Source organism: Chiloscyllium plagiosum, chromosome 30, assembly GCF_004010195.1.
Source record: "Chiloscyllium plagiosum isolate BGI_BamShark_2017 chromosome 30, ASM401019v2, whole genome shotgun sequence".
In the NCBI taxonomy this organism is placed as follows: Eukaryota; Metazoa; Chordata; class Chondrichthyes; order Orectolobiformes; family Hemiscylliidae; genus Chiloscyllium; species Chiloscyllium plagiosum.
Genome location: NC_057739.1, coordinates 47258655 through 47273948, shown reverse-complemented (window position 1 = coordinate 47273948; position 15294 = coordinate 47258655). Strand labels below are relative to the sequence as shown.

At 41.8% G+C, this 15294-nt stretch overlaps 1 protein-coding gene across 1 annotated transcript in view; it reads right to left on the bottom strand.

The window, feature by feature from the left end:
* adamtsl2 (ADAMTS-like 2) overlaps positions 1 to 15294 on the bottom strand; it is a 251356-nt gene that overhangs the window by 14251 nt on the left and 221811 nt on the right. Inside the window, exons 20-21 of the mRNA XM_043719728.1 lie at positions 6765 to 6941; positions 1221 to 1365 (exon numbers count right to left, since the gene is read on the bottom strand). Coding sequence (XP_043575663.1) covers positions 1221 to 1365; positions 6765 to 6941 — 322 coding nt within the window. The remainder of the gene's footprint in view (positions 1 to 1220; positions 1366 to 6764; positions 6942 to 15294) is intronic.

Here is a 15294-nt window from a genome sequence, read left to right as displayed (position 1 = left end):
AACGAGTTGTGAGTTCATGGAATGCCCTGCCAGTAGCCGTGGTGGACTCTCCCTCATTATGGGCATTTAAGCGGGTATTGGATAGGCATATGGAGGATAGTGGGCTAGTGTAGGTTAGGTGGGCTTGGATCGGTGCAACATCGAGGGCCGAAGGGCCTGTACTGCGCTGTATTCTTCTATGTTCTATGTTCTATCTACAAGGTGCATGACAGAATTTCACCAAAGATCCTTAGACAACACCTTCCAAATACATGATCACTTTCACCAAGAAGGACAATGGCAGCAGATACATGGGAACACCACAGCTTGCAATTTCTCCTCTAAGCCACTCACCATCCTGACTTGGAAATAATATCATTTTTCCTTCACTATTACTGGTTCAAATCCTGAAGTTCCTTCCCATCAGCATTGTAGCTCTACCTATAGCACATGGACTGCAGCAGTTCAAGAAAGCAGCTCACTAATACTTCTCAAAAGCAATTAGGTGCAGGCATAAGTGCTGGTGACACCCCTGCCCTATAAACATTTAAAAAAAAAATGCTTGGCCTAAAGAATGCAGTCAGTACTATCCAACTGCAGGTTCATCTCAGGAGTTTGGCTAGCAGAGTCCTGTCAGGGCTTTGTGTTCAGCATTTATATTATCTACATTGAGAATGATTTCAAAAGATCCTTCACAAAGAAAGACCCAGCCTGAGCCTGCAAGTTTAGCTATGACACACAAAGTGATGACTACAATACTGGACATAGTATGAACATCCAATAAAGAGTAGACAAAAAAAACGCAAGATAAAGCTAATGTCCAGTAACCATCAATATGTGCCAACTGTGAGGCATGCTAATACATTGAGATCCCTGATCAAGTTAGTCTCAACAAATAACATAACAAAGTGAAACGAATGTGAAGTGAATTGTTAACAAATGAAATTATTTTGAAAAGAAAATCCAGTGCATCTTTACATTCTCAATAAACCCTTTGTTTACTTCAATGGAGTTTAGCAAGAAAATTGTGTCCACGATACAGAGTTTCCCCATTTGACCAGGAATCTTTTATAGCTTGGCTGCAGCTACAACACTGTTAGGACTTTTCTCATCATTGAAAAGTTTCTCCTGCAATGGAACTGCAGATGTTTCCTATGCATGCCACTGGCACTTTAAATTTGTAAGTGTAATCGCTTTGGAAAGCGAAAAAGAAAACGAGCAAAAGTGCGATGCATTATTACCTGGCGGCTGGGTAGGACAGGCCTGGAGTTCACAGCTTTGCTTTGCAACAGGTTTCAAGAGTGGGTCACATCCTCGGACAATTTCTTTTCCCTGATAACATTTCACATCTCTCATTCTTACTCCAACTCCACAGGTCTTAGTGCACTGTGTAAAGTCATAGAGGCATAGAGTCATAGAGTCATAAAGATGTACAACACAGAAACAGACCCTTCGGTCCAACTTGTCCACGCTGGCCTGATATCCTAAATTAATCAAGTCCCATTTGCCAGCATTTGGTCCATATCCTTCTAAGCCCTTCCCATTCATATACCCATTCAGATGCTTTTTAAAGGTTGTAATTGTGCCAACCTGAAACACATCATTCCATACATGCACCATCCTGTATGTGAAAAAGTTGCCCCTTAGGTCCCTTTAAAACCTTTCCCTTCTCACCTTAAACCTATGCCCTCTAGTTTTGGATTCTCCCACCCATGATTTAGCACACCACTGGTCTCAGACCTGCAATCTGAAAAGCAAACCTCCACCACCCCCCTGTATCTCCCACCTTCAAACCAGTTCTGTATCCAATGGCTAGTTCTCCCTGTATTCCATGTGATCTAACCTTACTAACCAGTCTACCATGAGAAAACTTGTCGAACACCTACTGAAGTCCACACAGATCATGTCTACCGTTCTGCCCTCATCAATTCTCTTCGTTACTTCTTCAAAAAACATAAATAAATTAGTGAGACATGATTTTCCACACTCAAAGCCTAATCAGGCAATCCCTAATCATTCCTGATGAAAGGCTTTTTCCCAAAATGTTGATCTTCCTCCTCCTCGGATGTTGCCTGACCTGCTGTGCTTTTCCAGCATCACTCTAATCTTGACTCTGATCTCCAGCATCTGCAGTCCTCACTTTCGCCTATCCCTAATCAGGTCCTTGCCTTTCTAAATACACAAATCCTGTCCCTCAGAATTCTCTCTGACAACTTACCCACCACTAATGTAGATTCACCAATCCTTACTACCTTTCTTAAGTAGTGGCACCACATTAACCAAACTCAGGTCTTCCAGCCCTCACCTGTGGCTGTGGATGATACAAGTATCTCAGCAAGGGGCCCAGCAATCACTTCCTTAGCTTCCCACAGAGTTCCAGGGTACACCTGGGACACATCAGGTTCTGGGGATTTATCCACCTTTATGCATGTTAAGACATCCAGCACCACCTCCTCTCTAATATAGACATTTTTCAATAGACATTGCTGTTTATTTCCCCACGTTCTATATCTTCCATACCTTTCTCCATAGTGAACACATGCAAAATACTCATTTAGTATCTCCTCCATCTCCTGCGGTTCCACACATTGGTGGCCTGGCTGATCTTTAAGGGGTCCTATTCTCTCCCGAGTTACCCTTTCGTCCTTAATGTATTTATAAAATCCCTTTGGATTCTCTTTAACCCTATTTGCCAAAGCTATCTAATGTCCTCTTTTTGCCCTCTTGATTTCTGTCTTAAGTATACCCCTACTGCCTTTATACTCTTGTAAAGATTCATTTAATCTCTGCTGTATGTAATTTGCCCAAACCCTCAATTTCTCTAGTCATCAAGCATTCCATTCACCTACCATCCTTGCCTTTCACCCTAATAGGAACATACTGTTTCTGGACTCTTGGTATCTCATTTCTGAAGGCTTCCCATTTTCCAGCCGTCTCTTTACCTGCAAACATCTGCACCCCACCCCCACCCAGTCAACTTTTGAAAGTTCTTGCCTAATAGTCAAAATTGGCCTTCCTTCAATTTAGAAATTTAACTTAAAGATCCAGTCTTACCTTTTCCATCACTCTTTTAAAACTAACAGAATTATGGTCGCTGGCCCCAAAGTGCTCCCCCACTGACACCTCAGTCACCTGTCCTGCCTTAGTTCCCAAGAGTTGAAAGTTTTGCACCTTTTCCAGCAGGTACATCCCAACACTGAATCAGAAAGTTTTCTTGCACACACTTAATAAATTCCTCCCCATCCTAGCCCTTAACATTATGGCAGTCCCAGTATATGTTTGGAAAGTTAAAATCCCCTACCATTACCATTCTATTACTCTTACAGATAACTGAGATCTCCTTTCAAATTTGTTTCTCAATTTCTTGTTTGAGGGAGGGGGGGGGGCATTGTGTCTATAGTACAATCCCAATCCTTATTTCTCAGTTCCACTTAACTAACTTGGTGAGAAAAAGATATTTTATTAATTTAGTAGAAAAATAGAAAAAGAAGCCATAACATTGCATGCGAAAATACTTACTTATGGACAATCAAGGACAGGGGAATTTGGAAAAATCAAGGAATAACAATGTTAATAAAGGAGAAAAACAACCCAGTAGAAAGAAAGACTGAACTAAGTGAGAAGGGATGACAGTGGCCAAAGGAAGAAAGGTCTAAAATATTTGCATGATAAGGATTTGTATAATCAGAGCAATTTTTAACACACTGCAGTGAAATATAAATGCATAGGTCACTTCAAATAGGTGTAATTATTAGACTTCAAGTGAATGGAAAAATTAGTTGTGCCTTTGTTTTTCTTCAATTGTTATCCAGACTGTGGACCAATACTTTCCTATCAAATCAGCAAAGTGACCTTGGCATTTCAGCAGTGAATGCAGTTAGTGCATGCAATCCAGGATGGAAGCGAAACCAATATCACTTTGCTAGATTAAAAACACAAAAAGCGAAGCAAAGGAATATGGCAATGCCTCACAAACGATTTGGTAATGTGATCCCATATTAACTCACCATCACCTTCTCAAAGGCAATTAGGGATAGACAACAAGCCAGCAACATCCCATGAATGAATTTATAAAGCTCTGGTTAGGCCCCATTTGGAGTACTGTGTCCAGTTTTGGTCCCCACACCTCAGGAAGGACATACTGGCACTGGAGCGTGTCCAGCAGAGATTCACATGGATGATCCCTGGAATGGTAGGTCTAACATAGGAGGAACGGCTGAGGATCCTGGGATTGTATTCATTGGAGTTTAGAAGATTAAGGGGAGATCTAATAGAAACTTACAAGATAATACACGGCTTGAGAAGGGTGGACGCTAGGAAATTGTTTCCGTTAGGCGAGGAGACTAGAACCCGTGGACACAGCCTTAGAATTAGAAAAGGGCCAAAGGGCCTGTTCCTGGGCTGTAAAATTTCTTTGTTCTTTGTTCATGTCTTCAAGGCAGAAATTGATAAATTCTTGATGTCACAAGGAATTAAGGGCTATAGGGAGAATGCGGGTAAGTGGAGTTGAAATGCCCATCAGCCATGATTGAATGGCGGAGTGGACTCGATGGGCTGAATGGCCTTACTTCCGCTCCTATGTCTTATGGTCTTAAAACATTAAAAATCTCTTGAAACTGTAACTAACGCTGGATTCCAGCAATATCAAAACAGCAATAAAACATAATCACATTCTGTATATAATTATTGAGCTCATCTATCAGATACATATATATATAGAAATAAATCTGTTTCCATTCTGTAAATGCATTATTATTTTATGCATTTGTGCAGGTTTTAGACAAAAGCAAAATACTGCAGATGTTGGAACTGAGAATCACCAGCTCATTGGCCTAAAACTTTAGCTATTTCTGTCCGAAAAATGTTGATATTTTTCCAGCTTTATCGTTCTTATTTTAGACTTCAGCAAACCTTTCTATATTCCCTGGTGATTGAGTTTTTTATGAAGACCCTCATCTCCCTTGCAAAACACCCCCTGCCTTTCCACTTACACAGAGATACACATTGTAACCAATCTTTCTCCCTCACTTCACACATGCAATTCTTCCTAAATTCCAACACACACATACTACTATTTCAATAACATTCCAATGGTAATCCCTTGACTGCTTGCAGTTAACCTGCAGAACTGACCATGAGCCTGTCCCTGGACTTCTATGACATGGATCTCTGGACTCGTAAAATCAAATGCCTGATTGACTATGGTCAACCCTTGGACTAGAACAGAACGAGGCTCCTTACTGAATGTTGTGTTACCTCGACTGACTATAATGGCCCTTCACCCACTTAGAACTGCTCCCCCTAGACACTTGTATATGGCCATGTAAACTTCTAGCACTCGCTGAAGTTCTGCCATTGATGTAGCACAGTGCTGTACAGAAACATATAGGACTCATAACAGCACACAAACCAACAGCCACTCTCAGACAACAACTCACCAGGATGAAGGACCCGATACCCAGCATGAGCAAAACCAATGTAGTGTACAAAATCCCATGCAAAGACTGCACAAAACACTACATAGGACAAACAGGAAGACAGCTAACGATCCGCATCCCCCCCATGAACACCAATCAGCCACGAAACGACATGACCAGCTATCCTTAGTAGCCACACACTCAGATGACAAGCAACATGAGTTCGACTGGGACAACATTACTATTATCGGACAAGCCAAACAGAGAACAGCCAGGGAATTCCTAGAGGCATGGCACTCATCCACTGATTCAATCAACAAGCACATCGACCTGGACCCAATATACCGTCCACTGCAGCGGACAGCTGGAAGCGGCAGATACAAATCACTATAAATGCCGGAGGAGACATCACAGAAGCGCTTCACAGGAGGCTCCCAAGCACTGAGGATGTCACCTTGACAGGGGACGAAACGTCTGCAACACAAAGTCCCAGCTCGGCGAACAGAACCACAACAATGAGTGTGTCCCTGCATGCAAATCAAAAGGTGCCCATGAGCTCCAAGTAAAGTGCTGAAGGGCTGAAATGATATCTGACTTGGTCCGAGAGCTGGCAAAATCATGTGCTGTAAGGTAGTAGCTTAGACCACAAGATACAGCAGCAGAATTAGGCCATTAAGCTCACCCAGTCTGTTCTACCATTCGGTCATGGTTAACATGTTTCTGAACTCCATTCTAATCTTCTCCCTGTAACCCTTGATCCTCTTACTAATCAAGAACCTATCTATCTCAGTCTTTAATGCACTCAATGACTTGGCCTCCACAGACCACTGCAGCAATGAGTTCCACAGATTCACCATACTCTGACTGAAAAGATTCCTCCTTATGTCAGTTCTAAAGGATTGTCTCTTTGAGGCTGACTTCATGGCCACTCTGTCCAGGTCTCTTAGTATTCTGTAAGTTTCAATGAGATCTCCCCCCCATATCCATCTAAATTCAATCAAGTACAGATCCAGAGTCCTCAACCACTCCTTTTCTGACAAGTCTTTCATCCTTATCATTCTTATGAACCTCCTGTGGACCCTCTTAAAGACCAACACATTCTTCCTTAGGTATTGGGCCCAAAACTTCTCATGGAATGCCCAATACAACTGATTAGATGTTGACTTACATGGTTCAAGGATCAGGAGGGTGGTAACTATGGAGCTGCTCATGGCAAAATTCTGAAGCTGCGATTTAAGCATTTTGGGGGAAAATCTGATTTTTGCATTCTCACCTATTTACTCACCATTACACACACTGCACCAGGGAAAGGGAAAATTCCATCTTTGGGAAATTAAAGAAAAATGTAGCAGATACTGCTATTATTACCTCAGACCATGAAGTAGTAAACCATTTGAAACATGGACGCTCAAAGCACGTTGTTTCTTCAATCAACTTCTGAGTGGTATCACATTCCTCGGGATTGGAAATTTTAACTTTTCCATTTACTATTCCCACACATAGAACAACTCTCCTTTTCATTCCTCTGCCACACGTTGTATTGCACTAATGGAAGCAAACCAGAAAGGTATCTTTAAATTAGAACCATGAATGAAATCTTGAATTTAATAAATCTATTCTATCTCTTATAAACACAACGTTAGGACAAATACTTAATTTATCATTTCTCCAGGTTATTCAAGTAATCTTTAATATTGGTTAAACCAACTATAAATTTCTCAACTGCAATATTAATAACCTGATCTAGCCCAAATGAGCTCAATACCTCCAGGTTGTAGCAAAATCAGACCCATATAATACAAAGAAATACATAAAGTTAATTTCAGTTACTTCTAAATGAGTCAGAACATTCTAATAACTTTATAGGGTTACATCTGTCAAGCTACCTTGGAAAGTTACAGCAGGCATTCAAGTGTTCGGAACCTAATCTCAAGTGCTTACATTTCAAATGGTTATGTTTCAAAAGGTATTGTCCCCAAAGACACATGGAGGGAGGGAACATTGTCTTAAGGACAATTAAGAACAATTCTTAAGGACAAATATTTATCATATTTATTTCAACTTTCTCCCTCTGCCATTATAGAGGATACAATAATGTTTCCAAAATGAATAGTTTACAAACACAACTAAAACAGTACACAGAGAAATGGTCAATGCATTAATTTTCATCCAATATTATCTCATAGCATCAGGATTAGAGAATTATTTACAGTTTGCAAACATCCAACCTCCCAATATGCACTTCCACATCACAATTTAATACCCCCACTCTGAAGTGAGTTTGGAGGTGGACGCAGGTTGTTTGGTCAGGCAAGAGGATGTCAGATGGAGATGTCATCACCTCTCTCTGATTACATCTGATGGTGATTGGGTGGGGGTGGTAGGGGTTGTGAGGTTGTGGCACCTTTCCTACCCAGAAGCCAACTAAGGCCACTTAAGGGTCTCATTCTACTGCCATTTATAATCAACCAGCAACAGATGAGGTACTTGCAATTTGGGGATTTTGCCCAACATATCCTATTGCTTCCAACTATCAAAGGAGCAAGTGTTAGATAGAGCTAAGCGATCCCATAACCGATGGATCAGATCCAAGCTCAGCAGTCCTACCACATCCAGTCGTGAATGGTAGCAGACAATTAAACAACTCAGTGGAGGAGGAGGCTCCACAAATATCTCCATCCTCTATGATGGAAGAGTCCAGCACACCAGTGCAAAAGATAAGGCTGAAGCTTTTACAGCAATCTTCAGCCAGAAGTTCCGAGTGGATGATCCATCTCGGCCTCCACCAGTGATCAGCCAATTCATTTCATTCTACATGACATTAAGAAATTAGATTAGATTCCCTACAGTGTGGAAACAGGCCCTTCGGCCCAACAAGTCCACAGTGACCCTCCGAAGAGCAACCCACCCACCCCCCCCCCGACTAATGGACCGAACAGTATGGGCAATTTAACATGGCCAATTCACCTGGTCTGCGCATCTTTTGTGACTGTGGGAGGAAACAGGAGCACCCGGAGGAAACCCACGCAGACACAGGGAGAATGTGCAAACTCCACACAGACAGTTGTTTGAGGCTGGAATCGAACCTGGGACCATGGTGCTGTGAGGCAGCAGTGCTAACCATTCCGCCACTGTGCCACCCAAAAATGGTTGGTGACACTGGATACTGCAAAGGCTATGGGCCCTGACAATTCTAACAATAGTACTGAAGACTTATGCTCCAGAACTTGCTGCTCCCCTAGCCAAGCTGTTTCAGTACAGTTACAACACTTGCATCTATCCGACAATGTGGAAAAATTGCCCAGGTATGTCCTCTACATAAAAAGCAGGACAAATGAAACCACCCCGTCAGTCTGCTCTCGATCATCAGTAAAGTGATGGAAGGTGTCATCAACAGCGCTATCAAGCAGCACCTGCTCACCAATAACCTGCTCAGTAACACCCAGTTTGGGTTCTGCCAGGACCACTCAGCTTCTGATCTCATTACAGCCTTAGTTAAAAGATGGACAAAAGAGCTGAATTCTAGAGGTAAGGTGAAAGTGACAGCCCTTGACATCAAGGCAACATTCGACCAAGTGTGGTATCATGGAACCCAAGCAAAACTGGAATCAATGAGTATCAGGGGGCAATTTCTCCGCTGGTTGGAGTCGGATAGAAACCTGGCAGATAGGAAGATGGTTGTGGTTGTTGGAAGTCAGTTATCTCAGCTCCAGGACATCTCTGCAGGAATCCCTCAGGGTAGTGTCTTAGGTCCAACCATCTTCAGCTGCTTCATCAATGACCTTTCCTCCATCATAAGGTCAGAAGTGGGGATGTTTACCAATGATTGCACAATGTTCAGCACCATTCGCAATAGGTACTCAAGCAGTCCATTCTCAAATGCAAAGACATCTGGAGAATATCTAGGTTTGGGCTGACAGAATATTGAATGGCCTGGACAAAGTAGATGTTAGGAAGATCTAGGACCCGAGGACACAGCCTTACAATAAAGGAAAGACCTTTTAGATTGGAGAGAAGGAGAAACTTCTTCAGCCAGAGAGTGGTGAATCTATGGAATTCATTGCCACAGAAGGCTGTGAAGGCCAAGTCAATGAGTATATTTAAAACTGAGATAGACAGGTTCTGAGTATTGAGGGGATCAAGGGTTACGGGAAGAAAGTGGGAGAATGAGGTTGAGAAACTTATCAGCCATGATTGAATGTTGGAGCAGACTGGATCGGCTGAATGCCCTAATTTCTGCTCCTCTGTCTTATAGTCTAAGTTTAGGCAAGTAACATTAGTGCCACACAAATGCCAGGCTATGACCATCACCAATAAGAGATAATCTAACCATCACCTCCTTGACATTCAATGGTGTTAGTATCACTGAATCCCCCACTATCAATATTCTGGAAGCTTATCATTGACCAAAAACTCAACTGAACTCATCCTTAAACTCATTGGCCACAAGAGCAGGTCAGAGGCTGGGAATACCCCAGCAAGTAACTCACCTTTTGACTCCCTAGAGTCTGTCCATCTACAAGGCACAAGTCGGGAATGTGATGGAATACTCCCCACTTGCCTGAATGGGTGCAGCTCCAACAAAATTCAAGAAGCTCGACATCATCTAGGACACCTTGCAGAAAAGTTTGCATCACATATAACTACGGGTGAAGTGCCTGATGACTGGAGGGTGCTTTTGTTGTACCTTTGTTTAAGAAAGGTTGCAAGGAGAAGCCTAGGAACTACAGATCTGTGACTCTGACTTTGGCTGTGGGTAAATTGTTGGAGGTGATTATATAAGATAGGGTTTGCGGACATTTAGAGAGGCAAAAATTGATTAGAGATAGTCAGCATGGTTTTGTGTGAGGAAAACTGTGTATCACAGGAAGTTACCAAGAAGACTGATGAAGGGAGAGGTGGTAGACATTTTTTACTTGGACTTTAGTAAAGCCTTTGACAAGGTTCTGCACTGTAGACTAATTAGGAAAGTTAAGTCACATGAGATTCAGGGTGAGCTTGTCAACTGGATACAGAATTGGTTGAATGACAGGAAAAAGAGGATGGTGGTGGAGGGTTATTTTTTTGGACTGGAGGCTCATTACCAGCAGTGTTCCACAGAGGTCAGTTCCGGGTCCTCTTTTGTTTGTAATTTGTATAAATGACCTGGATGACAATATAGAAGGCACGGTTAGTAAGTTTGTGGATGACACCACAATTGGTGCCATAGTAAACAGTGAAGGTGGTTTTCTAAGATTACAAAGGGAACTTGATCAAATGGGTTAGTGCACTGATAAATGGCACATGGAGTTTGATCTGGATACATGCAGGGTATTGCATTTTGGTAAAACAAACAAGGGTTGAACTTATACAGTTAATGGTAGGACGTTGGATAGTGTAAAACAAAGGGACCTAGGGGTGCAGGTACATAATTCTTTTAAGTTTGCGTCACATATAGACAGAGTAGTTAAAAATGTGTATGGTATGCTTGCCTTCATTGCTCAGTCCTTGAGTATTTGAATTGGGACATCGTGTTGAGGTTGTACAAGATACTGGTGAGGCCTCTTCTGGAAATCTGTATCCAGTTTTGGTCATCTAGCTGTAGGAAGGATACTATTAAGCTGGAGAGGGTTCAGAAGAAATTTACTAGGATGTTGCCAGGTATGGAAAGTTGAGTTATAAAGAAAGGGTAGATAAACTGGGACTTTTTTCACTGGAGTGGAAGAGGTTAAGAGGCGAACTGATAGAAGTTTATAAGATCATGAGGGGTATAGACAGGGTTAATGGTAGTTGACTTTTCCCTAAGGTGGGGGATTTTCAAGACTGGGGACACATTTTTAAGGTGAGTGAAGTTTAAAAATGACAATGAGGAGCAAATATTTTACAGATAGTGGTTCATGTGTGAAGTGAACTTCCTGAGGGAATGGTGGATGTCAGTGCAGTTACAACATTTGGATAAGTACATGAATAGGAAAGATTTGGAGAGAAATGGGCCAGAAGCAAGCTGATGGGACTAATTTAGTCCAACCTCTCCCTATAACTATAATTGAGTCTTGGTAACATCCTTGCAAATTTCCTCTGCACTCTTTCCAGTTTAATAACATGCTTCGGGATTTTCAAGACTGGGGACACATTTTTAAGGTGAGTGAAGTTTAAAAATGACAATGAGGAGCAAATATTTTACAGATAGTGGTTCATGTGTGAAGTGAACTTCCTGAGGGAATGGTGGATGTCAGTGCAGTTACAACATTTGGATAAGTACATGAATAGGAAAGATTTGGAGAGAAATGGGCCAGAAGCAAGCTGATGGGACTAATTTAGTTGTGATTATTTTTGGCATGGACCAGTTGAACTGAATGGTCTCTTTCTGTGCTCTATGACTCTGTGATCTGGCATTGGGAAAGAGAGGACCCACAGGAAGCCATTCCTGCTCTTGCAATTGACTCCAACCACCTCCACATTCTCTCCAACCACTTCACCCTGGCAGGTTCCCATTCTTTGGTGCACTCCTTCCTCCCCAGTTAGTTGACTCCATCTCTGATCCTCTGTGTAGTCCCCCGTACAGTATTGGCTATAGCTATCACTCACAGAAACATAGAAAATAGGAGCAGGAACAGGCCATTGAACTCTTTAAGCCTGCTCTACCTATTCAATGGTTGATCAATTAACTCAGTACTCTGTTGCCATTTTCTCCTCATACTCTTAGATCCCTGAAGCCCTAAGAACAATACCTAACTCCTTCTTGAAAATATTCAAAGTTTTGTCTTCAACCGCTTTCTGTTGTAGAGAATTCCATAGGCTTACCTCATAATTGTGGAGGGACTCCCAGAGAGAAACCAATGGAGTTCATCAATTCGTCAACCAATGGGAGACACTCCTGTTGTAGTCATTAAATTACTCCCCAAAACCTAGATGTAATCTAGCTTAAAAGATGGTTTAATATTTAATCAAACTTTAATTTTTACATATAATCTAATATAATGATGACTTATACATTTTAGGATGAGTTGATTCAATAATTATAATTGTTTGGTAGCACAAAACTTGAGCGGTGCTGCAACGTCATGTTGTCAAAGCGTCTTGTCAAGCACTCTTCAGGACAAATGCCAAGAATGTCAAGTTTCAAAGAATCACAATAATTTATATTACGGGAGAAAGGATGCTGTTGATTTGCAAGTAAACTCTGATTGGCTGAAGCTTTATCATGGAAAAAGCAACAAGCAACTATAGGTTTTGCAAGCACTCAGGAAAGGGACAAAACTTGAACATATTCCTTTCATTTGCAGAGAATGGGTCCCTGGATATGGATGCATTCTGCATCTAGTATGTAAATGAGTCGAACAATGCACTCAATTGATTATCTTAAATTTGTTGTTAGTACAGGCATTAGCATACTCTGGTTTCTTCAGCAAGTACTGTGTAATTATGAAATTGCATCCGTCCGTAGACATTTGGTTTCGTATCATATATCTGAAAGTTATAATATGAATTTTCTAAAGATAGCTAATCTACAGATCCTGATGGGAGTTATGTACATGTCCCCTAGCAGGTCTCGGGATGTGGGGAGAAAATAAATCAGAAGCTAGAAAGGGCATGTAAGAAAGGTGCAATTACAATAATCATGGGGGACTTTAATATGTAGGTGGCCTGGGAATATCAGATTGGTAGGAAATCTCAAAAAATGAGATTCATGGAATGTCTATGAAATGGTTTTTTTGGAGGCAGCTTGTTGTAGATCCTAATAGCAAATGGGCAATTCCGGATTGAGTAATGTGTAATGAAGCAGACTTAATTCGGGAGCTGAAGGTGAAAGAAACCCAGGGGTGCAGCGACCATAATATGATAGAATTCACCCTTCAGTTTGAGGAGAAGATTGAATGAGATGCAACAGTATTACAATTGAGTCCACAAAAACATGAGGGAGAAGCTAGCCACAGTTACTTGGAAAGGGAGCAGCAGGCAAAGGGGTGGAGCAGCAACGACCGGATTTTCTGGGCATAATTCGGAGGGCACAGAAGTTCATCTCAAGGAAAAAGAAACATACTAAGGAGACGATGAAGCAACCATGGCTGACAAAGGACGTCAGGGGCAGCATAAAAGCAAAAGAAAAAGCAGACAATGTGGTGAAGACTAGTGAGATGGCAGAGGAGTGGGAAATCTTTAAAACCTTAAAAAAGCAATAAGGGGCGGGAAGATGAAATAGGAGAGTGAGCTAGCTAGAAATATAAATGAAGATTGAAAGAGTTTGTTTAGATATCTAAAAGATAAGACAAAAGTTTATTGTGTTCTTTGACAAGGTGACCAAACAGGTGGATGAGAGTAAAGCGGTTGATGTGGTATATATAGATTTCAGTAAGGCGTTTGATAAGGTTCCCCATATTAGGCTACTGCATAAAATACGGAGGCATGAGATTGAGGGCGATTTAGTAGTTTGGATCAGAAACTGGCTAGCTGAAAGAAGACAGAGGGTGGTGGTTGATATGAAATGTTCATTCTGGAGTTCGGTTACTAGCGGTGTACCGCAAGGATCTGTTTTGGGTCCACTGTTGTTTGTCATTTTTATAAATGACCTGGATGAGGGCATAGAAGGATTGTTAGTAAATTTGCAAATGAGACTAAGGTCAGTAGAGTTCTGAAGAGTGCAGAAGGATGTTGTAGGTTACAGAGGGACATGGATAAGCTGCAGAGCTAGGCTGAGAGGTGGCAAATGGAGTTTAATGCAGAAAAGTGTGAGGTGATTCACTTTGGATGGAGTAACAGGAATGCAGAGTACTAGGCTAATGGTAAGATTTTTGGTAGTGTGGATGAGCAGAAAGATCTTGGTGTCCATCTACATAGATCCCTCAAACTCTCCACCCAGGTTGATAGGGCTGTTAAGAAAGCATATGATGTGTTACCTTTTATTAGTAGAGGGATTGAGTTTCAGAACTATAAGGTCATACTGCAGCTGTACAAAACTCTGGTGCGGCCACACTTGGGATATTGCGTGCAGTTCTGGTCACTGTATTATAGGAAGGACGTGGAAGCTTTGGAAAGGGTTCAGAGGAGATTTACTAGGATGTCTTATGAGGGAAGGTCTTATGAGGGAAGATTGAGGGACATGAGGTTGTTTTTGTTAGAGACAAGGTTGAGAAGTGACTTATTTGAGACATATAAGATAATCAGAGGGTTAGATTGGGTGGACAATGACAGCCTTTTTCCAAGGATGGTGATGGATAGCACGAGGGGGCAGAGCTTCAAATTGAGGGATGATAGATATAGGATAGATGTCAGAGGTAACTTCTTTACTCAAGAGAGTAGTAAGGGCGTGGAACACACTGCCTGCAACAGTTGTACATTCACCAACTTTACAGGCATTTAAATGGTCATTGGGTAGGCCTATGGATGAGAATGGAATAGTGCAGGTTAGATGGGCTTCAGATTGGTTTCACAGGGCGGCACAACAGCGAGGGCCGAAGGGTCTATAATGCTCTGTAATGTTCTATGTTAAAGGCAAAAGTGGACATTGGATCACTGGAAAATGAAGCTGGAGAAGTAGTAATGGGGAACAAAGAAATGGCTGAGAAACTGAACAGGTACTTCGCATTAGTTAGACAAGCCAGGGAACTATAGACCTGTGAGTCTGACCTCAGTGGTGAACAAGTTGTTGGAAGGAATCCTGAGGGACAGGATGTACATGCATTTGGAAAGGCAAGGACTGATTAGGGATAGTCAACATGGCTTTGTGCGTGGGAAATCATGTCTCACAAACTTGATTGAGTTTTTTTGAAGAAGTAACAAAGAAGATTGATGAGGGTAGAGCGGTAGATGTGATCTATATGGACTTCAGCAAGGCGTTCGACAAGGTTCCCCATGGGATACTGATTAGCAAGGTTAGATCTCATGGAATACAGGGAGAACTAGCCATTTGGATACAGAA